The following is a 26,297-nucleotide window of genomic DNA, read 5'->3' on the forward strand; positions in this document are numbered from 1 at the left end:
ATTCATGATCGATTCATTTAACTCAACTCAAGTATTCATTTAATCGTTACCAGGAAAATCCGTAAAGATGAGATCGACGGTATATATGCGACGAAAAATAATTTGTCGTATATCTCAGTGAATCGGGAGAGAGCTCGGATCGAACGCAAAGCCTGTTCCTAAAATCGGTAAAACGGAGTTTTGAAGTCTTGCAAGTTACAAGTAGTTATGGCGTAAGTATGAAACCGAGAATGAATTGACACAAGTTGAACTGCATTCCTATATATAAGAGAAAAAAATCCGAGAATTCCTAAAGTTACGCGTGCTACTTGGGATTGTAATTTCTCCTACGCCTGACAGCGTGGTCTCTCGCAATCGATTATATTTTTCTCTAATTCGTATCCTGTTGCCGGTACGTATTGAATCGTAAATTTCGAGCGCAGCCGAGAGACATGCGCTCTCTCGTCGGTTACATACAAACGGTTAGATTCAGCAAAATCGTAACGGCCAGCGAAATTATAATCGGACCGGGTGGGGCAGGAAGAACGGGGGGGAAGGGGGGCCAACCGCAGTCGAAGCGCGCACCGGCCGCTCTCTCGCGTTCGCTCGCGAAACGCTCGTCTTATCTGCAGCGCGGCGCGGACGGCTGGCGCGGTGCGGTTAAAAGCTTTGACCTATGGCAGTCGGTCGACGATAGCCGGCCCGTGCATTCCACTCCGAGCGCACCCTTTCTGAATGGCCCGCCTGTTTCTCGCCGCGATCGCACGACGCCGCTCCGCTCCGCCGCCGCGACGACGAGCGAGAGCTGCCGCCGCCACCGCCGCCGTCTCTGGCGTCGTCTAGCGTTAGTAGCGTTCGAGTGGCTCGTCCCGTGAATGGCGTAAGTCAGAATTTTGAGAGCAACTGCGGCGTTAATGAAGCGTCTACGACGGCGATCTCGGAATACGAAACATTTGCATTTGTACGGTATTGCGGGTTTTATCCGCGATTCCGGTATTTCGCGCTTTTAACGAGCAATAGATCCCTGCCAGAGGAGACTTTGATCGTGGGCGCTTTCGAGTACCTATCTACAGCTCGGCGGCGATAAAACGCGTCGCGCGGTAGCGTAAATAGAATATTAACTTCGATATTTGAGAGATAACGGGAACGCGGGCGTCCGTCCCCGAGATTTTCGAGCGGGATCGATGTACAGTCGCGTCGTGAATCGTGTAAAGCGCGCTCTGCACCAGGGGAAACGGCTGAAGTGGAGCGACTGATAAAAGACGAAGACCGGAGGAAACTCGCGGAGCGTCCAACGATTAATGATCTCGATATACGCACGATTCTCGGAACGCGCGTAATAATCGGGCGCGCCTCGAAAGCCTGAACGCGCCGGCGGCTCGTTCACGTTTACAGAGTCGCAGAATCTAATTCTGCGCCGTTCCTCCGATCCGCGCGCTCCGGCTCCGATCGCTCCCGTGCAGGCTCAGGTGAATGAGCGAGCGGACGTGAGCGCGCGCGTGCGACGGTTGTGTGCGTAATCGATGCAACAGCACGATTTCGAATGCAGGTTCGCGCGTAACTCGGGAGTGGCTCTCGCAGGAGGAGTATGGAACGTTCAAGAGTTTGCTCTCTCGGATAGTAACGCTCGAGCTCTCCTCAGTCTCTACCACTCTCGGTCCTCAATTTCCTCATCTCTCGACTCTCAGTTCCGATTCTCGTTTTTTTTTCTTCTTTAACTCTTCACCTCTCACCTCGTAAAATAAATCTCGCGTATTTAAAGTTAACGGTCAGACCGCAGAGTGAATCCTTTTTCGTGTTACAGACGAAATTACAACGTGATAGGGCATAACGTCGTTCGGACGTTTTGCATTCCCCTCGGTGCCGAGAGTATAAAAATCGAAAATCCAAAGCGCGCCGCGCGGCTTTAAGTCGAGGTAAAAGCGCGCCGTCGAGGACGGCAATCGGTCGCGCTCGAACGAGACTCTCCCGGTTCTTCCACACCGTGGGCGCCGCGAGTGGGTTGGTGACCACCGAATCGAGAACTCCGCGGCCCACTCGTACCGCGCTCGCCCACGTAGAAACCGAACCTCTCTTCGTGACCGCGTAGGTGCTGACCCGACGCCTCGCCATACCCCGTCGTCGTCGTCGTCGTCGTTGCTCGACCATTCCGATTTCTTTCATTTTCTCGAAAACTTGAATCCAACTTCGTCAGGATTCTCTCGCTTGGCAATGAAAATTAACGATTTTCAACTCTGTCTTTTGTTAAAAGTATCTTACAGTTGGAAAGATATTTTATTATAGGAATATCGCTTTAGAGAGAATACTCGCTATTACAATGATTATTTATGTTAACGAAGATTCTCAATGTAATATAAACACTTTATAAAATAGTTGCTAAAAAATGTTTTAAGAAATTATTGAAAAAAAGAAATAAAGTGATACTAGGTAAATAATTGGCTCATGTGTCTGATCTGATTTAGTATATAACACAACATTTTCGTTGCAATGTTTTCAGGTGGGGATGAAGCGCGTGTCGCGAGGGCGAGAGGAAGCGGACGCGGAGCATTACCGAGCCCCATCCTCGCTAATGGAACGCCCTCGTCGAGAGTGTCACCACCTCGCGCGGGCTGGGCAGTGCGGATTACCGAGGCGACACTTACCCCAACGTCAAGTCAGCGTCCATCGGTTCCAGATACACCGTCGGCGTTCGTCGAACGATGGGCTAGCGAGCGGACGGCACCGGTTTGGTCGGGTCGTGCCGCAGCGTCGTTGTCAGCAGCAGCAGCAGCAGCAACGGCAACAAACACACGAGGAGGATCGTTCTCCGCAGCGGATCGAGGACCAGCTAGCACGGCTGGTATCCGTCTCGAGCATCGTCGGGTCGAGGAGAGGGAGGAGTTGGAGGCGACGAAGAAGGTGGAGCTTTGGCAACAGCAACAGTGTCAGGATCAACAGCAGCGGTGTCATTTCGAGACGCCAGCGACGCAAAGTCCCGGAGCAGCAGGACGTTTTGAATTGAGCGGTCGGCCGATGTCGCGTAACGATGCGATATCGCCGCTCGCGCGGTCTCCCTCCTCGCGAACGAGCTTCGCCGCCGGCAACGACGACTGTATCAGCGGCGTCGGCGACGACGCGGACTCGCGTCTCGTCATCGCCGAGGCGCGCGTGCACGATCACAGCCGACCGTTTCCGCCGCCGCGGTTGCCGCTCGTGCACGTGACGACGATGCCGTCCGTGCCACCGCCACCACCGCCGGCACCGGTGTCGCGATCGGTACCTGGGTCTCCGACGCCCCGTGTGGCGCCACTCACCATGCCTCTGACGCCGTTATCAAGTTCCTTCCGGAGCAGGCCGTCCCTGCGTCGCCCGCAGAACGTGGAGACGTCACCGAGCGACGCGAATTCCAGGAGTCTGCTGTCGCCGTCGTCCACGGACACGACGATAACGACGATCGCAACAACGCCCAGGAGTCCGATCGGCGAGGTGAGCCTCGCCACGCCGCGACCGGACGGCGAGAGGACCATCAACGAGTACGTCGAGGCGCCGTTCAAGAACTCACGCTGTAATCAGGAACGACGCCTCGATGCCGACAGCAAGACGGCCGGCGACTGTCCGAAGACCGAGAGGAGGCATCATCATCACCATCATCACCACCACAGAGGCCACGAAGATTCCACGGTGGTGCCGACGCATCGAGGACGCGGTCGCGCGAGGAATCAGAGTCTGCGCGGCACGGCAACCGGCGGCTCTCCTGTCGCTACGTCGACGAACGCGGCGGCAGCGAACGCCGTCACGAAGCAGCCGGTCTCCTTCACCAAGGAGCCGGCCAACACGCTTGGCACGAGGACCTACGATCCGGCTGGCCTGTCGATCATATGCGATTTTTGCGGTAGATGTCGATGCGAGTCGTGTCGGGAGCCGCCTCCGCTACCTAGCAAGTGGCTCTGCGACAATACGTGCCTCTGCTCGGCAGAGACCGCCCTAGACTACGCATCGTGCCTGTGTTGCGTCAAGGGTCTCTTCTACCACTGCGTGGACGGCGGCAGCGGCGGTGGCGTCGCCAGCAGCATGGACGACGAGGCCGCGACGAGTTGCGCGGACGAGCCGTGCTCCTGCACCGGTAACCGCACGGCATCCAGATGGGCCTGTCTAGGTGCCCTGGCGCTAGTGATGCCCTGCCTGTTGTGCTACTGGCCCTGCCGGGGTTGCGTCACCCTCTGCGAGGCATGCTACGCGCGTCACGCCGCGCAAGGCTGCCGGTGCAATCCGAACGCGACCGGTAGCAGACATCACCCCATCACCAGCGATATTGGAGACTCGAGGGACCCGGAGAAGAGGCTGCTGGATCCGGTCACGCCGGAGCTTTGAGCGTAGACCTATCTACACGCCGCGTGGTTTTTCAGTGACCGGAAGAAGATCAGGAAATCTAGAAACGTGTAGGACCCCGCCCTGATGTGTGGACATATCGATGTGTGGGGGGGGGGGGGGTGGGGTCGGAGGGAACAAAAGTGAATTGCATCAAGTACAAGAGCTGCATTTAAGTCGAAGAGAACGATATCGGATTTTGACGAACTTGTACGTTTGACGTCGCGAATGTCTTTATTTATTATTCTTCCATGAAAAGTGCGTGCGTATGTGTGCGAGCGTTTGCGTATTCTGCGTATGAGAAAGAGGGAGAGAATGAGTGAGTGAATGAGTGAAAGAAAGCAATACGAAAGAGTGTACGTAGCCCGTATGTGTATGCGTGTGTATTTGTGCGTGTTTTGTGTGTGCGAACGGTAGAGAGGAATGAAGTACGCGAGTAGCGTATCGTCCAGACATACCACTTACGCATAGATAACTCTATACATAATGAATTATACGCATTGTACCACGCGCCGAGCGAAATCGAACGAACGGTAATATATCGGGGGTCTGCGGTCAGGGGGGAGGGGGGAGAATTACATACACACACAGAGTAAAGAAAAAAAGCTAAAGTATATATTATATATATAAATATATAAATATATATATATATATAGATAGAAATGTATATTGTATATTATGTTTGTATAAAGAACAAACTTTTCTACGGTTAATTTATTTGCGGCTGTAACGCTAAGTGTATGGGTTCATGATAGAGCGAGAGACGATTGATAGAATGACGGGAGAGAGAGGGGGGGGGCAGAAACGTAAACAAATTGTACCAATGACATGTGCGCATGGACCAATATGGCCGCTGAGTTAAAGTCCACTAGCATGACAAAAGTTTTTTTTTACGGTAAAAGAGATATGAGATCAAATGGAGAAAGAGAGAGAGAGGAGAGAGTGGGGGAAGAGAGAAAGAGATAGAAATAGAGTTTAAAACACTAATTTTTTTTGTTATCACGACGTGATTTATAAATAAATGCGTTGAAACCGCATTGCGAGAAAGCCATATTGATAAAATCAAGTTACATCAAGTTTGCACGAGTGAGGAAAGGGGGAGGAAGAGGCGGAAAACAGCGGAGAGGCCCGCGTAGATCGCGATTTCCATTTCGTTAATGTTTTTCTCCAGTATTATCTAGTCCTGCGAGCATCCTTTTCTCAGTTAGCGTTTGTCATTTAAGACCAGGCCATGCGGCATGCACGCGCGAGAATGGAGTCGCGAGAAAGAGGAAGTCCTCCCCCCCTCCCGCTCTCAACCCCCGTGCTGTCTACCGGTGATTTCGTTAGCTATAAATAGGAACTTAGATCGGTAACATCGCAGACAAACTCGCACTCGCTTTTCTCACCGGTCGCGGCAAAATGGCGAACTTTTTTTTCCCATGTGTTTTACTGATATGTATTACAATGCAGATCAGTGATCTGTTTTTTCTCCTCTCTCTCTCTCTCTCGCTCTCTCTCTCACTCAAGGGATACCGAATGCGAGCACTGGCGCGATTTAACATTAGAACCATCATTAAGTTTTTATGATTTATTATATTTTTTACACACGTATGTGCAAAGTATGAAAATACTTATAATAGTGTGTATGAAAATTTTCGACGAAAATTTTGTACTTCTACACATCGAATCACCTCTCAATGTGTCACAGTTTTATGTTCTCAGCGATTCTAAATAATCAATTGCGTAATCGAGGGATGAGGGATTGACCTCCCAGGGACATGGCAATACGGTTCTAATGTTAAACGCTGATATGCGCCGGCGCGATTATATTTTTCATTAAAAAAAAAAATCACCCGCGTTAGCTTGTCGGCAGGAATTCGTATACGGCGACTGGTTTTTCCCTTTCAGCGAATATTCCTCGGCGCGAAGTATCTTCGCGCGGATTGGAAGCCGATCGATCGTGGAGTGGGGTCGCACGACTCGATTTTAGCATTTCAGCGCGAGGCGTGGGCAGATGATTGTGTGTGAGCGAATGCTCGGGTGTAACTGGGTCGACTGCATGGGCAAAATAATCGCGTGTGGAAGACGAGCCGAGAAGCAGCGATGATCAGTTGTGGATCAGGTATGCGGGGGAGGAGGTGCCCGCGATTCTCTCTCGAGCAATCTGTCATTGCGCGCGTTCAAGGAGAAATTGCTCGGAGATTGAAATAAGCTCAACATTTCCTCCCCCCCTCTCCCACTCTCTTGATGGCTCGCTCGCCCTTCTTGCGAAGGGTGGGCACTGAGACAACGGGAATAAGGAGAGCGCGATGGGACAGCACGAAAAGAGCGTTATGGCCTCAGTGCGAGAAACGTCTAGACGGTGCGGAAAAAGCGTAACGAGGTTTCTAATGTAATGTAAGATGAATGCGGCGGAATAGTATGATGGGGGCAAACATCGAACCGGGTGATGTCGACGCGTGTCGAATTGGCCTTCGTCCTTTCGCGATTCGCGAGTCCTCGGCGTTCACGGTCCTTCCAAAGAGTGTTTCCTCGTTCGAAGCAAGAAAACGGACCAAACGATTTCCCCAGTCAAGGCAGAACGACATCTGGTCTTCGGACACGCGAATTCTCGGAATCTCTTAAATCATCGGTCTCGACCACGCTTTAACTGATTCCTCGGCTCTTTCTGGTTCTAATTCGATTTGCTTCCGGATAGAACCAGAATCGAAACTCACACGTGCGCCAGCTGTACGATGATGTCTTTTTTTTTTTTTTAATCTAATTTCGCAACGCTTCTCCTTTTTTAGCGTCGATCGGCGGGATCGGCGGGACTTGTGCTCGACTCGAATCGAAATCGCGAAACTGGACGTGGACGTTCGCCCGAGGACAATGCGATTGCACACCGATCGACTGGGCGAAGGCGTGAATGGAACGCGAGCGCGTGTTGTATATGTACGTATGCGTGTGTATGTGTATGCGTGCGTGTGTGTGCGTGCGCGCGCGTTTCTATGCGCGCACGCGGGTGTGTCTCGCCAAGCGAAAGAAAAGAAGTTTTTATTAATGGTAAGTCTATACGATCTGTATATGTCTTGTAAATATATATATACATATATATACATATATATATCATGCATAGATATGTATACACTTGTGCGTTTATATATTCGACACGCGTTCGTGGAGAGATCTCTCTGCGAGGACGTGTTTAATCCCGACAATTCGACATCCTTTACATTAAGCTCTGTTTTCAGTCTTACTTAAAGCACGCAATCTAATTGCATCTCGAAATGAAATTCCGATAAAGACCTAATAGATTAAAAAAAAAAAAAAAATTCGATAAGTGAATAGATATGACATTTTTAAAGAGAAAGACTCTAAATTCATCATACATTATAATGCTATTCGCTTATTTAACTTTTTTTTATATGATGTTTAAATTTAAAAAACTATCTACAGAGTCTAATTTCTTAGCGGTTGTATAATGACGTTTTATTGTAAGACTTCGAGATACATGGTTTTCATGAGAACAGTTGATGGAATAGAAGAATCTACTTGCTCTACCGTTGGATATTTTTCATTTCTTTTTTTGGTCGATCGTGCGTATCACGTCCGAGGAGCATCCTTCCGTATGTCTTCTCGTCATCGACGTCAACATCATCGCCAAGAAGCCGAGAGAGAGAGAGAGTCCGCTTCTGCTCTGTTTGCTTTGCAGCCGATCGACAAGGCGATCATTACTGAGAGAGGTCCCAGATCGTCATTAGCGGGCAATTGAATGCACCGTGGCGCGCGGCGAGGGAAGCGAACGGATGTAAGCCCGTTAGGCAGGCGGGCACGATGCAGTTCTGCCGTAACGTTCGCTCGCTGCAGCCGCCCAGTCTCTCTCTCTCGAGAGGGATAAAATCGAGATAGAGCGTCGTATAGCTGTGCCGAGGTGTTAACGGCAGAATTGTGGATACATCTTGCGCCACACGCGGGCGTAAATTAATTCTACATGCATACGTAACAATCTTGAAATAAAACGCGAACGGAGTGTCAATTATTTTAACAAAATAATTGATAGATTTCGTTTTAGCCAAGTCGAGGTGAGATATCTCTTTCGACGAAATTTTATAATTTTCAACGTTAACTTTGTATAAAAGTATATAAAATCGGCGCGAGACTAACCGGAAAGACAAGATTCTGCAGCGATCTAATTAAGATTCTCTCATTATTGATTATCAGCGTAATTTCATCATAGATTTATCGATACATTTAGAGATACAGTACGAAATTAATATCTTTATTTTGCAAAGGATATTATCTAACGATATTCCTCGACCGCGTGATGGCTCGCAGGTGCATCCCGCGTTCAAAATTATCAACAGGAGGCCCCGCCGGGCGACGAATTCGTTAACGAAAGTCGAAAAACAGCCGGCCGTCCGCCCGGCGTCTGTTTCTCTCGTTCGTGACCGATTTGTGATGCCACGCGTTGATCGAGAAGAGGTAGAAGAAGGAGACAGATAGAGCGCGTAAGAGGGAGGAAAAGGACGTGGAGAGGTCCGGACGCGCGCGACGAGCCGAAAATAAGAAGAGAGCAAAGTGGCCGGCTGGTCCAGTGGTGTCATGTGACCGGAAGTGGCATTCCTTCCTCCGCCTCCTCCCGTCCACCACCGCCGTCTTCCACGAAGCCACGAAGAGCCAGTATCAAGCCTCCCTCTTTCATCTTCCCTTCCTCCACGCTTCGTCCTCCTTCTCCACCACCTTCTCCTCCTCGTCTCTCGTCGTGTTGTTACTTATCCCTTCCTCCACGCTCGAACGAACGTAGCGACAACGGAAGATTGTCCTCTCTTAGCGACTCGTTAAGCATGTCAAAAGACATCGGGGCATCACGAGGGACGTCGACAATGGATTTCCGCGTTTAAAGCGCGATGTCGAGATACCGTGAAAATCATACGGGCGGACCCCATCCCCTTTTCCTATACTTCCCCTCCTACACGTCCCAATTGAATAAAACGTGGGAGTCGTCGAGCGATTGTCAATAAAATCTGTTCTTTCTAGTTGTGTTATAAACATAATATGCTATATATTTTCTACATATGAAAAGAGAGCTCTACGCATTTTCGGACATCGGGGAGGGAAAAAAAAGCGAAAGAGAGAGAACTTGCAAAAATGCGGCTGAAACAAATAGATTTTATATCACGAAGGTTTTACGTTTGCTCTATTTAGCTTTGCTTATTTTCTACATTCGAACCGAGGTAGATATTCATGTTGAGAAAAAGTGAAAAAAAAAATTGTAAAAAGATGTATAGAACTTGGCTCGAAAGAACGGTTTAAATTGTGACGATGTTATTTCGTGACCTGAAAACGGCAGAATGAATGTTACATCTACATACATTACGCTTTCATCCTTCGGCTGCTAAATTGCAGGATGACATCGATCTGGTTTCAAGGTATCGAAATAGGAGTCCGCGAGGTGACATAACGTTTTCATTCTTTCGCCGTTCCCCCTCTCCCCTCCCTTATACGCGAAGTCAGTCGTCAAATAACATCGATGTAGAAATACCGAAATAATATCCGTGAATCGATATAAGATTTCGCTTCCTTTCGCTTTCGAATCGCCGCGAACGACGCCCAAGCCATTCTCGGTTTCGCGTCGCGTCGAAATGAAAAGAAGTATACCGCGGAGTAGCGCGCCTCCGCGCGAATTGTCGCGATAAGATCCTGGCTTTCCTACGGCGGTCGTTCCCGTTTCGCGATACCGGAGAGGGGGTGGGAGGACGGAAAGGAATCTGGCGGACCTCGTTACGACGTCGTCGTCGCCGTCGCCCCCTCCGTCGTCACCACCGATGTCGCGCACCTTGTTCCTGCTATTCAAAGGTCGCTGCATGCCACCGCGGGCACACCACTGTCACGGACAAAGACCTTCGACGAGTCCGGCTCTCCGGCGCGGATGTCATCCGCGGCGACGCGGCGGCGGCGACGGTGGCGGGCGGTGGCGCGCCGAGCGAGTGGACACGAGCCTAATTTTAGGGGTCCCGCTCTTCGCGTCCGCCCGAAGGGAAGAAGAAGACCGGGAGAGCCGGCGGCCGCGACGAGCCGAGCGGAAAGAAGGAGACGTTTTTCTCGGGCGGACGAAGTAGAGAACGGGAGAGCGAGAAAGCAAAAGAGAGAGAGAGAGAGAGAACTCGCGCACGGTCGACGTCAGCGTGATGTTTTCGCGACGGAGCCGGCCGCGAGTGTTCTATATTAAACTCCGGGCGGACGCGGGCAGACCTATTGCGAAACGGACGCCCTGATATTTTCGTTGCATCGCGCGAGTAACTGCTTCCGGCCGAGTGTTCTCTGTCTCTCGGCCAGAGCTCTCTCTCTCTCTCTCTCTCTTTCTCCTTCCCTCTCGTTATCTTTCTCTCTCTTTTCTTCGCTCCCTCTGTAGCTCTCCTCCATTCTCGCTACCACCTCATCGTTACTCCGTCTCTTTCCCCTCCTCGTCCTCCTCTTCTCTCTTTCACTCCTTCTTTCGCCCCGTCTCCCGATCTCGCCTCGACCGTCCTCTTCTGGATCGACGGGCGCAGACGGCCGTGCTTCTTCAGCCGGCCGGAAACACCTACGCACTCGCTGGTAGCGTGTGAGAGCGCTATAAGGTGGGACGGAGGCAATGGGATAAGCCTACTCACGAGAGATTGCTGTCGTCGACGACCTCCTTGCTTCTTGCTCTTGTTGCGTTTCTTCCTCCTCTTCCCCCCGGCCACCTCTTCCTCGCGCCGCCGCTTGCCTCGCCTTCGCTCCTTCCTTCTCTCCGTCTTCCTCTCCTCGCCGCTCCCTCGCCACCGACCCGTGCGATGGAATTCACCCAAGTTTTTTGCGCCCGCGAATAAACACCACCGTACGGTGGAAGACGGCCCAGCCCGAAAGCCGCGATCGGTCAACTCCCTTTCGGTCTCTCCTGCCTTTGCCCCTTTTCCCTTTGATATTTATTTTCTACTTGGTCAATGCGGGGAAGAGGAGGTCGCGATGATGTTTGTGGCGGAACACGTCATCGGGCCGAAGCCCTTCGGTGCGGAATCTAATCCAAAGTCTCGTCCAGCGTCGCTCTCTTCAACATTTGTTCCTCAGATCGATAGCTTTCTGGCTCAAGATTTCTGATCGTATGAACGTGTAAACATTTTTGTAAAATTGTTAAGAAAAAAATATCGATGAGAGACTTCACTGATTTGAATTTGCAAAGAATGGAACGCAAAGAATTTCTGGTGTGAGATACGTGACCTTTCCAAGGTCAAGTCATACGAGAGAACAATGGACTGATCTTGACTGCATTGTAATTTTTAAGACATTTTTTCGACAGAAGAATTTTGAATTCCTAGAAAGAAAAACTTTACTTAATTTTAAACTGAGACTTAGACATAATGTATACTTAAATAAAAAAAGCAAAACATAGATATTTTAATGTATTTTATAAAATTAGATAATAAAAGTTTGTCTCTCTTTCTCTCGCAATGTATTGTTTAAAAATATTGAAAGCATAAACTAGATTTCTAATTTCATAATGTCATTTGCTATTTCTATTTTGTTTTTATTTAAACATGATTTTTCGTATCTCACAGTCACTTGAAGATTGTGTCATAATTCTTTGTATTTTATTCATTGCTGGTTATAGCTCCACACGAATAAGTATGCAGTTCCATTCAAGAAAATATTGTTATTCAACAGTTTCGCTTCAAGTTTTTATTAAAAATCAAATGGAAGAAAGAGACACAATATTAAAATGACAAGCATAATTAAGATTAACTGTAACAGAATCTTAATATTGATTTCATATAGAAATAATATAATTTTCTCAATTTTGAAATTATTTTTTGTTATATCCATTGAAAAAAATAATGTTATATAACATCGAAACCTTAGCACAAGCCTTAAGTGATGGAACTGTCTGCTGTATGTTCATTAGATTGTACTACTTTTGTTTCGGTTGTATTTTGTGCAGCTGTATCTTCTTTTAATTTAATTCTTTCTTCTTTTTCAGGTACTATTAGCTTATGATATCCACTTCCAATTAATGGCAAATGAGGTGCTATCGCACTTGGTTCCAGGAAGAGTGCCGGAGAAACCTTACGAGAGAAATAATATATTTTAGTTTCTATCATCCCATACATTTGTCAGACTTTTAGACTTTATTAATTAATAACTTAATTAATATAAGTTAATTCTAAATTAATAGAATAGCTAGAATAATGACGTTACATTTTTATGCAATATACTTTTTTAATTGAACAAATAAATTCGTCGATACGCTTAATATTTTCATTTGAAACTCTTAAAATAAAGACTATGTCGTAATGTATGCTAAATACTTACACAAATATCTTGAACTTTAGCTTCTCGTGATGTAAATTCACGCAATAAGTAATTTTTTCCAAATTCGTGATAAATACGTGTATCATTTATCCTCAGCATTACATTATCGATTCTAAGAAAATATCGTAGCAGTATAAAAAAACTGCCAGGCATGACTCTCTATGCAAAAAAATTAAGATTGAAATACAATTTGTTGCATAAATATTATTAAAAGCATATTACGAGATAACTTACAATTTTGACTGAACTCACGGCAATGCCATTGTCATGAAGCTCATCCTCAAACAATGTTAAGTCATGATAAAACATAATCTTATCCCTTTGTTTCAATTTGTCTATATCAATTCTCTCATTTGTCTCTTCGACTTCGAAGCCAGATGTTGTACCTGTATAATTAGTAGTAAACGTCCAATCGAAAGGCTTGACCTTTTCTTCTAAGTATTCACTACTTTCTGATCTGCCGATGCACAAGTGAATAGAAAAATTATTTGCAACACTAACTGTATATAAACTTATCAAGTTTAACAGCATATTATATACCTTGATTCTTTCCACGCCTCTGCACAAGCAAGCTGTACGTTAATCTTTCCATTTGAAACATATCTCAGAGCATCCAAAGCATTAAACTGTAATAATGGTCCATCCTGATGCGTCACGGATAACACGTTATTGGGGAAAACCATGTCTGGCATGTGTGGCAATTCTAATGCATTATTATATCTATAAGAATAAGAATTGCGTTTTTGAGTTATGCTGATATTACGATATTTTCAAGATCAACGACAAACGAGTAACATACACGCAAAATTGACAGGCATCTGCATTGCTGCCGCAGCCGTCCTCGCTTTTGGAACACTTAGAATGAAGTATGTGAGACTGAGTATACTTGATACGCCATGGGGGGCAAACATGTTCCTCCTCGTTTACCGGTAGCCTTAAAATATGGATACCACCGTGCATCTTTATGGCTGTCATGGCCTAAAACTGAAAAGACCCTTGTATGTATGAAGAGAGATTGTCTAACCTATATGGCTAGGTTAGACAATCTCTGAAGAAAGGAGAGAAAAGGATCAAGTTAACAATTATATATCTATAATTATCATGCTTATTTGCGTAATTATATAGGATAAAAGTTAATGTGTATATAAGAAGTTATAAATTCATACCGAGTTATTTATCTAATCAGAATATAACTAAACATTTAAGCCTACTTAAAGTACCAAAAAAATAGGATCAATTTTTGCAACAAATCAAATTAAATTTTTAAGAAATTACAATTTTATTCTTTAAATTATTCTATTTTTACATTACAATATTTACATTATGTTTGTCGATGATTTTAGCAGTTTGTATATCTTCTCTACGTGTTAGATAACCTCACTCAACGTCTCAGCATCATGAACTAATAAGATAGACAACATAGGTAGCCGTAGAGTCCTAGATTATCAGAGAAGCGCGACCGGTGTTACGAGTTCTGATTGGACTTGCAAATGGCCAATCATAAGATTGATTTATCGGTATTATAAATGGCTGTCGAATAAATCAATCTTATGATTGGCCATTCGACGCCATTTTTAATATTTTCTAGTACTTTTGCGATACTGCCATAAGCCGGTCGCGCTTCTCTGATAATCTAGGACTCTAGGTAGCCGTAGCGTTTAGTGCCTTGTATTCCGATAGTATTATGTTGTCTACACTGTACATACATACTAGAAAACTTTGCGGGCAGGCGTGTGGCAGCCATGGCATGGCAGGATTGGCAGGAATGGCAGGTGATGTGTGTGTGCAACACTGCAAGGCGGTCAGCCGGCGAGTTTGCTAGAGACAGAAGTGTACGTTAACCTATTATAACCAAAAAAGTACCTTTACAAATTTTATTTACTATCTCTTTTTATTTAAAGTAATGTCAAGATTTATCTAATTTATTTAAACGTTTTTATACAAACAAATTTTCTGTCAATATTTCATTTGTACCAATTTCAAGAAACAGATTGTTTTTCGATAATATACATATTTCACTTTATTGTTCTCGAATGAAATAATTGCTTGTTTCAGACCAACATATTGTTTTTACAATGGATGGTGTTAACTCATTTAATGTATTTATCTCGAGACATAAAGTACAACTTCAGTCTTACGGTGTCCCACAATTATTTTGGGAAGTTTTGTACAAGAAGTTAAAAGATCAGATTTATGATGCCGGCCTTGTCTTCCAGTTGACAAAAGTGGAATATGAAAACGGAGAAAAGCATGTTACAGAACCAATATGGAAGCTAATTGTAACTGCAGAGAATGGCATTTTTGCGCAGGATTCTAATAATATTTATCTTATCGATCATGCATGGACGTACGACGTCGGTAGTGCACAACAGAATTTAATTCAAGTACCCGGCCTACTTGATCGAATGTGCACTCTCATGGGAGTGAACACTGAGCTGGACGAGCAGGAGAAAGTCGAGAATGTTATGAACGAGATGTGGCGTTACAATCAGTCGTATTCGGTGAACTACGGAGAGATAGAGGATAGAATGCCGATATGGTACATCATGGACGAGGTTGGTTCAGCGATAAACCACAGCGACGAGCCAAATTTCAGAGCTGTCCCTTTTCTGCATTTGCCGGAAGGTGTAATTTATACGCTTCTGTTTCCCGTTAGAGACGTTGCTGCGGGGCGTGAAGTCACGAGGGATTTTGTAGAAGGTCAGACGAGGGATCCCGAAAAGAGGCGTGCGCTGTTATTGCCTTGGGTCCACAGCACTTTTGAGGAGGAGAGTTTTGAACAGAGCGAGCCAGACGCGGATTATTTTTCGGCGGGTCATATCCCGGAGAGCCTGCCGGAGAACCTGGATGCAGTCAAGGCAGATAACAGTCGAAAATTCAAGGTTTTCTCGCAATACAGTTTTGTGAATAATTACTTGACGGATCCGGCATTTGAGATTACCGACAACGAGGAAGAGGCGGATATACTATGGTTCGTGTCTCACTACAAGTCGTACAAGGAATTGAACGCTTCCTCGCCCCACGTATTTGTAAATCAATTTCCCCACGAGAACGTTTTGACGACGAAGGATCTTCTGTCGATCGTATGCAGAAGAAAGGCATCGGGCAAATTGTATGACTCGGATACTCTCGAGACTTATCCGGAATGGCTACCGACGACGTACAATCTGAGCACGGAATTGGTGCAATTTGTCGCTTACTTCACGCAACGGGCGGATAAGGACTTGGATAATCATTGGATTTGCAAACCGTGGAACTTGGCGAGGGGTTTAGACACTCACATCACGAACAATCTCTATCGTATACTGCGGCTGCCTTGCACCGGCCCAAAGATCGCGCAGAAGTACATCGCGCGGCCAGTCTTGTACAATCGATCGGACATCAGTCAGGTGAAGTTCGATATTAGGTACGTTGTGCTGCTCAAGTCCGTGAAGCCGCTACGCGCGTACGCTTACGCGAACTTCTTCCTGCGCTTCGCAAATCGACCGTTCGCGCTGAACAATTTCGACGCTTACGATCAACATTTCACCGTGATGAATTACACCGAGGGGGATACGCTGTTCCACGAGAGGTGCGCCGATTTCATCGTGGAATGGGAGAATCAGTATCCCGATTATCCCTGGAAGACTTACGTCGAGCCGAGGGTACTCTCCGTCCTGAGGCAGACCTTCGAGGTTGCGGTCGCGCAACCGCCGCCGAAGGGGATAGCCGAGAGTCCGCAGAGCAGAGCCGTGTACGCCACCGACCTGATGCTGGAGTGGAGAGGCTGCGAGATGCAGCCCAAGCTGTTGGAGATGAATTTTACGCCCGACTGCCAGCGGGCGTGCGAATATTATCCGGACTTCTACAATGACATTTTTAAATGCCTGTTCCTGGATATCGACAATCCGGAAGTGTTTCACGTGTTAGATTCAGCCGGCGAATAATATCATTTATATAATTTAAAATCATAAAATGAGAGATTTTGTTACTATTGTGTAAGTATACATTGTTCGTTTTTGCTACGCAAAAATACATAAAAAAGTACATTTCTCAATGAAATTCGTATGACTATTAGACTTTTGTTTGTTGGCTGTGACTATGTAACGAAATTATTCGAAACGCATGATCGTTTGCTACTTAAATGAATTCCATATTCATGAGCGAAATATGGAAATGTATGTGATCGTTGAATTATTTCGGACTCACATTCGTATTCGGATCGATGAATTGTCTATGTCATGATGTTACTTTCGATGTTTACATAAGTAAATTTCTAATTTAGCATTAATTATATTTGCATTATTAACTGAATTGCATTGCGAAATTTAATTACATTTGTGAATTACGTTTCCTAAGGCTATCTATAACTTTGCGTTATCTTTTATTCATTGAGTTAATTAGCATAAAGAATCCGCAGATTTAATCCGCACAAGATTAGTCCGGGATATGTATAATTTCAAAATAAAGCGCCACAAATGAATTAGTTCGTGGAACGCGTGTCGGCGTAACAATCGCGACTCTTTACAGCCTCCGGGAGCAGCTGGCTCCTTTCTCGTTTCCCCGCCCCGCATCCCCCGCGCCATCGAATTGTAGCGACATTTCACGAGAGATATAGCTTTGACAACAAACCTGGATCTTCTACTTTGCAATTAGGAACAATCGTCCGACATGAGGACCGTCTGTGCCGCGTTAAATTGCAAATATTCCTCGGAAAGCAAGGACTCGTCGAATGTCACTTTTATCAATTTTCCCAACGATGACACGTAAGTAAAATATTTGTTTTTATAGGTTAACCGAATAGGAATTTTTCGAACGTTTTTACGTTTATTCTTGACGATGCTTTGTTATGAAATTTATTTTTTTCTTCCTCATTGTTGCTCGAAAACTATCTATATGGTTATCATACTTAAGTTATTGTTTTATAATTCGAAATTTGACAATGATTTTTGTAGAGCCAAAGTATGGGCGGAATGTTGCGGCAGATTGGATTTAATCACAAAGTCGAATGCGGAACTGCATTTGAATTATTACATTTGTTCCCACCACATTGAAGATCACTGTTACGCCAGCAAAACCGTTCCCGTTGTTGTGGAGGAAGGTGCCACCCCTACTTTGTTTGGGACTGGCTTGGCTACCGACGGTAAAGATTCGATAAATATATTTGATAAGGCGCAGCATCTCCAGGAAGTAGGTGACAGTGTGCCTCTAACGTATAACGATATGAACGTCGAGGTGGACGAGTATCGCAACATCTCTGTCAAATTTGTCAATTTATGTCGAATCTGTGGCAAATCCGCTCTGGATGGAATAGATATATTTGCAACCAAAGGCGTAGAGCTTAAATTAAAGGAAAGAATAAATCTGCATATGCCTATCTCGATTGACATAAACGATTCGTTGCCACAGAAAGTATGTACTGATTGCTGTAACAAATTAGAAATTGCGCATTCACTAGTCATTTCATGTCTGAGAACAGATATGCGTTTGAAACAATTTCTAAATATCGAGAGAGAGGTAAGAGTTAGTGTAACATTATTCGATCGTAATTATAAATATTTTTGTAAGCCACATTTATTTGTGGAAAATGTATTTCAAATATGTATATTATATAATTGGTAAATGTTTCGTTTTGCAGCCGGAATATGAGAACAAGTACAATGCACTGATTGACGAATGTTCATTGGAGTTAGTTCAAGAAATGTGTATGGACGACAATGTGCATCCCAATTTATTTACGATAAATAAGACGATAAACTCTGAATCAAGTTTGAGAGGATTGGGAAATGGAGAGTGTTTCGAAATACAAAATAATAATTTTCAGAGCATTGCCAAAAGTGTTGTGCCACTAGAGCTCAATACTCTAATTCAAACTTGTGGAGAAGTTACCAGTAAATGTAACACAAGTAAGACTACCACGGAAGAGACATCGAACGTGCAGCAAGATAAGATTCAGAATGGAAGTCTCAGCGTTTTATGCCTACAGTGTCAAACTCTCTGTGAAACACAGGAGATATTTGAGAGTCATAAAATATTTTGCAGTAAGCAAAATGCGTCTAAACATATAGATACGTGTAGGACTGCTAAAAACGGAAAGTACGGAAACAAGCAAATTAATCGGGAAGTAGAAAGTTCCCAGGCATGCAACGAAACATTTGATGGCAAGCAAGTTATTGATAATGTTAAAAGCCGCGAGTCGATGCATTGTACCATTTGCAACCGAGCATTCGAATGTCAGCAGGATTACGACAATCACAAATACCTTCATGAAAATCTTACGAGCGAAGCGAATAAAAGATGCGGCCATTGTGAACAAGTATATCACAACAGAAAAGACTTGTTAATTCATATCATGGAATCGCACGAGGGACGATTGTCGTTTAAGTGCTCTACATGCGACAAAACGTACGAGAAGTGGTATAGTCTAGACATTCACGAAGCTACTCACAGAATAGATAAGCCCTATCTTTGCGATACGTGCGGGAAAAGCTTTAAGCATTCCAATAATTTGAGGGGTCACAAAAGAATTCATTTGGACGAGGCTGTAAAGAAAAGGCACGTGTGCCAGATCTGTGGCAATGCGTTTAGATCACGGTAGTAATCGCAGAAGTTTTATTCTCAAAATTATTTTAGCTAAATTCATAAAAACAGATTTATCTTTTACTTACTTTTTTTGTGTACAGATTTCATTTGCAAGAACATATGAATCAACATGATGATAACAGACCTTATTCTTGTGAACAATGCGGGAAATCTTTCTACAAGAGGGTTCAATTGCGACAACACAAATTATCGCATGGCTCTAATAGTCACGTATGTCCGATTTGCGGGGCAACGTTTAATCGTAGAGGGAACATGAACGCGCACATGAAACGGCATAATAACGATAATGGAGGATATACATGCAGCGTGAGTATTTTGTAAAAACTGTGTAAATTATTACATTTTCTGTTTTTATATTATTTAATATATCATTGATATCAACTATATTCTCATTTATATTGATAGGAAAAATTATACGCTTTATTACAGGTTTGTACTTACAAATGTAAATCTATGAGCGAGTTGAAGATACACAGGAAAAAGCATTCCGAGGAGGAAATAGTAGACAGCATTAAAAAGAAATGCGCCGATAAGGAGGTGTGGCGTTGTAATATTTGCAACAAGATATTCGCGAAGCGCGCTTTCTTGTTATATCACGAGCGCGTACACGGAGACGATAAGTTTTACGAGTGCGATGAATGCGGCAAGAAATTAGCGAGCAAGAGCTCGCTGATGTATCACAAGAAGTCGATGCATTTGAGGGAGAAGCCGCACATGTGTCACTACTGCGGCGATTCGTTCGTCTCGAGAGAGGCACGGCTGATTCACGAGAGGATACACACCGGCGAACGCCCGTACGTCTGCAAGGTGTGCAATATGCGGTACAGATGCTCCAGTAATCTCAGCCAGCACATGAAGATCCACACGGGTCTGAAGCCGCACAAGTGCCATTTCTGCAACAAAGGTTTTACGCGCAAAGGCGCGCTAACCGTGCACGAGAGAATCCACACGGGTGTTAAGCCTTATCCTTGCGAGACCTGCGGTAAAAGCTTCTCGCAGAAGAACGACATGTTGAAGCACGCCAAACGCACAACGGCGGACCGATGCGGCGCGGTTGGTGCGAAATCTGTAAATGGAAAAAGGAATACTGTCGTGCACGAACAAGATTCCTTAGTAATATCGAATGTCAACGCGTCACATTCTTCAAATTTATGCCAATAGCCTAGTGTCTCTTCGGAAATTAAATAATTTTAGTAGATACATGGCAATTGCATACGATGAAACATCAGTTACGTATAAAGAGAGCAAGCATTAAAATCCATTTTTGTCCAGTTATTATCGAGAAAGGTACGAAAAAATTGTATTTGGAAAACGCTGACTTTTCTATCGACTCTATACGCCATCATTTATTCGCTAAATTCTAATTATTTCTTTATCTCATATGTTACAGATTCCCGATTAATAAAAGTTCTTAAAGGATGTAAAAAATTACCGTACTTTTATGACTAAATACTTACAAGAATGGAGTTTTTTTTTAAGTTGTTAATGAATGACGGTATAAAAATCCTAAGAATATAGATATAAGTCAGACAAAACTATTTCATGCTGGTAAAATAATATTTCTGACTGATTATATTACTCTTATTGGATATATGCATGGTTGAAAGATTGATGTGCCATCTGAGTATCCATAAACAGAAATAGTGTATTGAGCTGAATATATCGACATTTTCGATATGTAAGTATAATATAATAATTTTTATTGCCTTCCTTAATCTGCTTATCTTGAAGTTCATCTAAAAATCGCATTTATACTTAAGTTCAAATATATGCAATTTATTTTATCATCTTCTATGATAAGACTAAAGTAAATATTTTTATTATATTTAATATAAAATTCTTAAATTTTCTTCAGGTACCTGAGAAGCTGCATATCAGGCTTCGTAAAGAAGATCATGTGCGATTTATGGTGATTTGATGGAATCTGATGCTAAGCATCTCCGTAAAAAAATTGCAATTTGCTAACGAATTGCATCAATATCTATAATACGAGAAAAAAATAAAGATCGCTTTGCAAAATCATTTCATTGAATGTAAAGGCAATGCTCAGTTATATGCAAGTTGGCTTGGCGAGCCAATCGCCTGAAAGTGCTCATCTCTACATCTCGACACAGCCCTCTCCGTATTGCTAAAAGATGAGATGCAATAAAAGTCATTGTTATATATAGAATAATACTCTTTATTGTTTTTGATAGTTGTTGTTTTTCATATCGTGCGCTGCAGTTTCTTTTTACTCAACTTTTGTCATTCAATATCCAGTTAAACGACTCCCCGTTTTACTGTCAGTTCTGCTGCTGCTGCTGCTAATATATTTTGGTAGAACAGTACGTGATACAACTCCACGATTTTAGAACAAAGAGAAACGAAAAGGAAATGGCGACACGCCCGATCACTCGCTAACACACGTGTGCCGTATTATTCGTCGACCGCATATAGGACTAGAGTAATTGCGATTTCTCTCCCGTGTAACACTCGTTCGCCGATTATATATATATATATTTTTTTCTCAATTCCTAAATGATCGAGGAGCACACGTGCTTTTTGTGCGCAAGTAAAAACGTGAGCCCGATCGAGTCGCGTGCGTTTTTCGTTTTGCTCGCTCGAAACGGCGGCGACCGACGGCCGGTGGTCTTTCTCTCAAAAGTTCGTCACATACGTTCGTAATTTGCAAATGTTTCTTCCCCCCCCCTTAATTTTTTTCCTTTTTAGAAACGCAACGGTCTCGCAGTGTCACGCTCCTCCTACATTACGATCGAGTGATCGGCGCGTGGTCGTCGACGATACAATTACGCATCTCTCAGAGTTATAATCTCCGGCTCTGTTAAAAACGCGCGTACCCGGCACGCGCGTTTGCGAGCGCACGGCGTCAGGGATCGTAGTCAAGGCGGACGACTCGAAGAAGAGTTCGTTCGAGAGCGCGGAACAATTTTTTTTCAGCGATGTCTCCACACTCGATCGCACGCCGCGGTCAGCCGCGGGCTCGTGTTCGCTCGCGAAACGGAAGCGAAAACGGCACCCCGTGTACGGGGGTGTGCGCTGCTGGGGCAGCGGGAGAGAACGCCTCCGAGCTCTCGCCGTCCCGTCGCGACGAGACTTACTTCCTAACGCACTTCCGGAAAGCGCTTGATGTGATCCGGATGATCCCCGAAAGTGCCGCTGTTTGTGTGCCGTGCGTTTGCTCGACGCGGCCGACGACACCGCCTCGACTCGCGACCGCCCACCCCTTTTCTCTTCTTTTTTTTTACCCCATATTACTCTCTCGCCTTCTTTAAATTAATTATCTCTGTGTTTCTCTCTGTAACCATCGTTTCTTCGCGCTACTATTTACAATGTACAATCGTGCATCCTTCCTGCCCTAATTTTTCTTACGACGGCGCCGAGTCACGCGCGCGTTCGATCGCTTCCCAATCGACGGCTGCGCTCGCTGTCGTCCCTTTCTCGCTTCCCTGGAACTTTTGCTCCTCGTTTACAACCTTCTCGCGGGACGAGGGAACCGAGTCGAGGGGAGAAATCGGTTTGTGCAATGACGGCTCGAGCTTTACGTAATATGTAAGGTAAACGATTCTCAATCAGAGAACGTCATTGACATAAATTTATGCTGATGAACATGAGCTCGATGTTAAGACAAAGTACGAGTTTAATATGAATTGTTCGCGTTGAAAAAAAAATATTTTAGATACAACGTTTTTATCAAATTTTATGCAATCGTTAAAACGCAACGATCTCTTTGATTGTAAAGTCGGTTCGGAAAAATTGCTCAACGAACACGAGAGAAGGGAAGAATTTCGATGAGTATATACCGTTGAATGGCCGCGAGCCGTCATAAGCGCGAATGAAAATGAATTTTCGCCCGAATATCACCGTGACGATGAGGAAGAATCGATCGCGTACTTCGTCGACGCCTCATATTATTTACCAAGATAAATATATACATATATATGCATATAATAATAATAATAATAATCTTATACACATATACACGCACACGCACACGTACACGTATACGCATACATATATATATACACTTTTTCTTTATAATATATAATATATATCTTATTTATATATATTTTCTCAATATTAAACTTATTATATCCTCTTTTCATTTCGCTTAACGTATCTTCGCGCACGCTATTTATACTATTTACAAACGCCTCCATCCGGCATCCCGTTAAAAGAAAAAAAAGAGAGAGAGAGAAAAAGGAAAAATGGAGAAAGGGAAGAACGGGAAGAAGCGCGATAAACGCTAGTAGAGTATCGTGTCGCACACACCGCTGCCACTTGTATGCACGTCGGCGGCGTGCCGAGGACTTCGCGCCGCGGCCTTGCCGTCGCGCTTAACAGCCGTAACTTTCTCCCTTCGGCGGTTTTTAGGCACTTCACGAGATACGCGTGTCCGATCGCGAGCTACGCGTGTGATCGCGAAAAGGGGGACAGGGGGAGGGTGAAGGAGAAAAAGCAAAACATCACGTACCGATGCCGCGCGACAGCGCTCGCAGATTCTCGCGCTTTAATTCGCTTCGGCGTGGGAGCTGGACGCTGGACCATCTCACGAGGACCGTATCCAACTACCATTTACGTGCGATCGCGAGATTCCGCTGCTGGCGCGCGGAAAGTATCCGGTATTATTTAATTTTTTTCAGAATATGCTCAAAAATTTTCACGCCTCCAAATAAACGGAAGTAATCATATCAACATATAATATCTCTTCGATCGAGATACATTGAATTACTTTACTCAATCTATCTCGAAGTAGAGAAGAAAGGGTTTTAATTTACGGAAACGTAAATTGCGATTTAAGACACGCGCGACTTGTACGATTCTCCGCTTCCGGTAGCTTCGCTCGGTATTAACAACATCATGGAAGAACAAACGCGGCTGCTCCACATAGAAAAACATAGTGAGTAAAGCGTTGATCAAGTCAGTTAACTCATTGCTCACCAAATTTAACGAAAAATCGGCGATTTACAGTGACTTATGGCGACAGAATTACTAATCGTACTTAAAGTTACATTAAATCATAATTACATTAATTATGAATAATTATCATGGCATGTGAGGAAAGTGAGTACTTTCTTAGAAAAAGGATATTGCATCATCCCGTTTTTCTCGCGGAGCAGTCAAACGCACACCGAATCCTTCCTTCAGCGGACGATAACCGGAGGGTGAATCGGATTAGAAACATAAAACTCGCCTGTCAAATTCGTCTTCCGCTCGTCTCGATCCGGTCGGCGCGGCGGGATGTCCCGGAGTTACGAACGTAGTTTCGAAAATTGAGTATTTTTCTAATTTCGGCTAAGGGACATTGAAGAGATTTAGATTTGAGTTTTATCGAATCACAGTCCGGCGGATACAAGTTTTCGTGTAAACGCTAGCGGCGAAAGACAGCCGGATGTTCGCCAATTCGACAGCTTAGGATCCTACCTTAGATCTAAAACGAACTCTCTTTCTCTCTCTCTGTCGGAAAGGAGCTACTCTCCCGCCTAATCACACTGCTCTTTCCCTGAGAGGTGCGAGCCCCTTGCATCTGCTCGGCTTGCGATCCCGTTTCACCCGCCGTTTTAATAAAACGTTCGACGCCCAACGCGCATACAACGCATACGCAAAGGACCCGTGTGTGACACTCGCGCCGCGGCCAGACGCATGGATTTGTACGTACGCTCTTTCCCTAAATTCCCCGCAGCTTGTTAAAAGTAATATTGCTCGTCGTTTCCGCGGAGAAATCGCGCGGAGAAAGGGGAGGGGGAGGATGGGGAGCGTTACCGTTCGTCGGAGAAGGGCGGTTTGGTGAAAGGGGAACGGTTGCGGAAAGGGGGGAGGGAGGGAGGGAGGGAGGAAGGAAGGGAGGGAAAGGAGATGCACGTTTGAGAGGAGGTGTGTGCCGATCGTATGTGTGCTATAGTACAAAGTAGAAAATGGAACTTGAGGAAGGATCTTCGAAGGAGCGAGGATAGTCGACGCGACTCGCAGGGTGGGACAAAGGTGTGAAGGTCTCTTCTTTCTCGACGATTCGCGTTTATGCTTAAGAGCTTAGACTTAGTAAGTAACGCATATTATATGTATATGTATGTACAACAAGTACCTAGCATACCTCGCGTATATCTCCGTGTATGTGTTACCGTATAGATGTGTTGTTTGTGCTTGTGTCGCGTTTTGTGTTTGTGTCCGCGTGTCATATAAGAGAGAACATCATTATATATAATTACAATTTAAATCAACTCTATATCGCGTTAATTACATCATCCCTTTTTACACACACATACGCGCGCTCCTTGCTCTCCCTTGTCATCTCCCGCACACTCACACATTCACCCTCGCGTTTAAGTAATCAGTCGAGTCGATAAGTTACTATTATTACTCTCTTTTCGTAACGTTAGACTTTCTTAAAATCGTTTAGCTTTTAAGTATAGCTGCTCTTGAATGGATTCGTGGACGTTGAGGGCGAGATCGCGCACGGATTCACGCGAGAAGATGCGTCCGGGGTCGAGCGGGCTTTTAAATCGACCTTTAACTCCGAGCGTTTCGCCTTCTTCACGCGTGCGCACGCCGGCCACTCTCTCTATTTTATATATTTATATGTATGCATATATATATTTATATTTATATATACATATATTATATATATACATATATATGATACATTTACGGGAGATCAGTGGCGCGCAGTGGCCACCGTGCGACGATCCGAAGGGGAGAACGTTATCCCGATCTCTAAAATGCAGGTACATTTGTCGACGTCGTATGTCGAGACACAAGATATCCACACGAAGGCGCCGGCGTCTCGCGTTAATCTCCTTGGGATGTGTCAACTATCTCTTACACACATACAAACGCGCGTGCACATACATACAAACAAACAAACAAACGTATACGATGCGTGACGTGGCCTGTTGTCCTTTCTCAATTATCTCCCTTCATAATTTTTCAATGATTCTCTCTTTCCGGCATTGAAGGAACGAAGGGAGTTCTAACATCTTTAAAAAATTGTAATTTTTTAAAAATCTCATTATAATTTACTGCAGTAAATTGTATTAAACTTAAAAATTTTATGAAATTTTTATGTTTAATACTTCCCCATTTTATATCCCGTTTCACTC

General features: G+C 44.7%; 4 protein-coding genes and 1 long non-coding RNA gene across 6 annotated transcripts; 3 read left to right on the plus strand and 2 right to left on the minus strand.

The window, feature by feature from the left end:
• The first annotated feature begins 2,991 nt into the window (after positions 1-2,991).
• On the plus strand, positions 2,992-4,329 carry LOC105451012 (protein sprouty homolog 2). The gene has a single exon (XM_011691189.1). The coding sequence runs from the start codon at positions 2,992-2,994 to the stop codon at positions 4,327-4,329; it is 1,338 nt and encodes a 445-aa protein (XP_011689491.1).
• Positions 4,330-7,757: 3,428 nt separating this feature from the next.
• LOC105451013 lies at positions 7,758-9,788 on the minus strand. Its single transcript, XR_974535.1, has 2 exons — positions 9,663-9,788; positions 7,758-8,024 (listed from the first exon to the last, which is right to left on the minus strand). It is a non-coding gene; the product is annotated as an uncharacterized LOC105451013 (long non-coding RNA).
• Positions 9,789-11,976: 2,188 nt separating this feature from the next.
• Positions 11,977-17,316, minus strand: LOC105451016 (TIP41-like protein). Its single transcript, XM_011691194.1, has 8 exons — positions 17,233-17,316; positions 14,332-14,439; positions 13,942-14,023; positions 13,421-13,605; positions 13,162-13,341; positions 12,856-13,078; positions 12,622-12,780; positions 11,977-12,374 (listed from the first exon to the last, which is right to left on the minus strand). The coding sequence occupies exons 4-8, from the start codon at positions 13,594-13,596 to the stop codon at positions 12,180-12,182; spliced, it is 933 nt and encodes a 310-aa protein (XP_011689496.1). The 5' UTR covers positions 13,597-13,605; positions 13,942-14,023; positions 14,332-14,439; positions 17,233-17,316; the 3' UTR covers positions 11,977-12,179.
• Positions 14,385-16,914, plus strand: LOC105451015 (tubulin--tyrosine ligase-like protein 12). 2 transcript variants are annotated; one of them, XM_011691192.1, is made up of 2 exons: positions 14,385-14,453; positions 14,677-16,914. In XM_011691192.1, the coding sequence occupies exon 2, from the start codon at positions 14,697-14,699 to the stop codon at positions 16,545-16,547; it is 1,851 nt and encodes a 616-aa protein (XP_011689494.1). In that variant the 5' UTR covers positions 14,385-14,453; positions 14,677-14,696; the 3' UTR covers positions 16,548-16,914. The 2 variants fall into 2 exon arrangements, with proteins under 2 accessions (XP_011689494.1, XP_011689495.1); XM_011691193.1 differs by having other exon boundaries at positions 14,429-14,480.
• On the plus strand, positions 17,250-21,395 carry LOC105451014 (zinc finger protein 665-like). Its single transcript, XM_011691191.1, has 7 exons — positions 17,250-17,366; positions 17,556-18,117; positions 18,239-19,194; positions 19,284-19,509; positions 19,633-20,490; positions 20,594-20,881; positions 21,059-21,395. Exons 1-5 carry the CDS (start codon positions 17,272-17,274, stop codon positions 20,362-20,364), a joined length of 2,571 nt encoding a protein of 856 aa, XP_011689493.1. The 5' UTR covers positions 17,250-17,271; the 3' UTR covers positions 20,365-20,490; positions 20,594-20,881; positions 21,059-21,395.
• The last annotated feature ends 4,902 nt before the right edge of the window (positions 21,396-26,297 follow it).

The sequence above is a fragment of the Wasmannia auropunctata genome, unplaced genomic scaffold (genome assembly GCF_000956235.1).
Source record: "Wasmannia auropunctata unplaced genomic scaffold, wasmannia.A_1.0 LD336053.1, whole genome shotgun sequence".
NCBI lineage: Eukaryota > Metazoa > Arthropoda > Insecta > Hymenoptera > Formicidae > Wasmannia > Wasmannia auropunctata.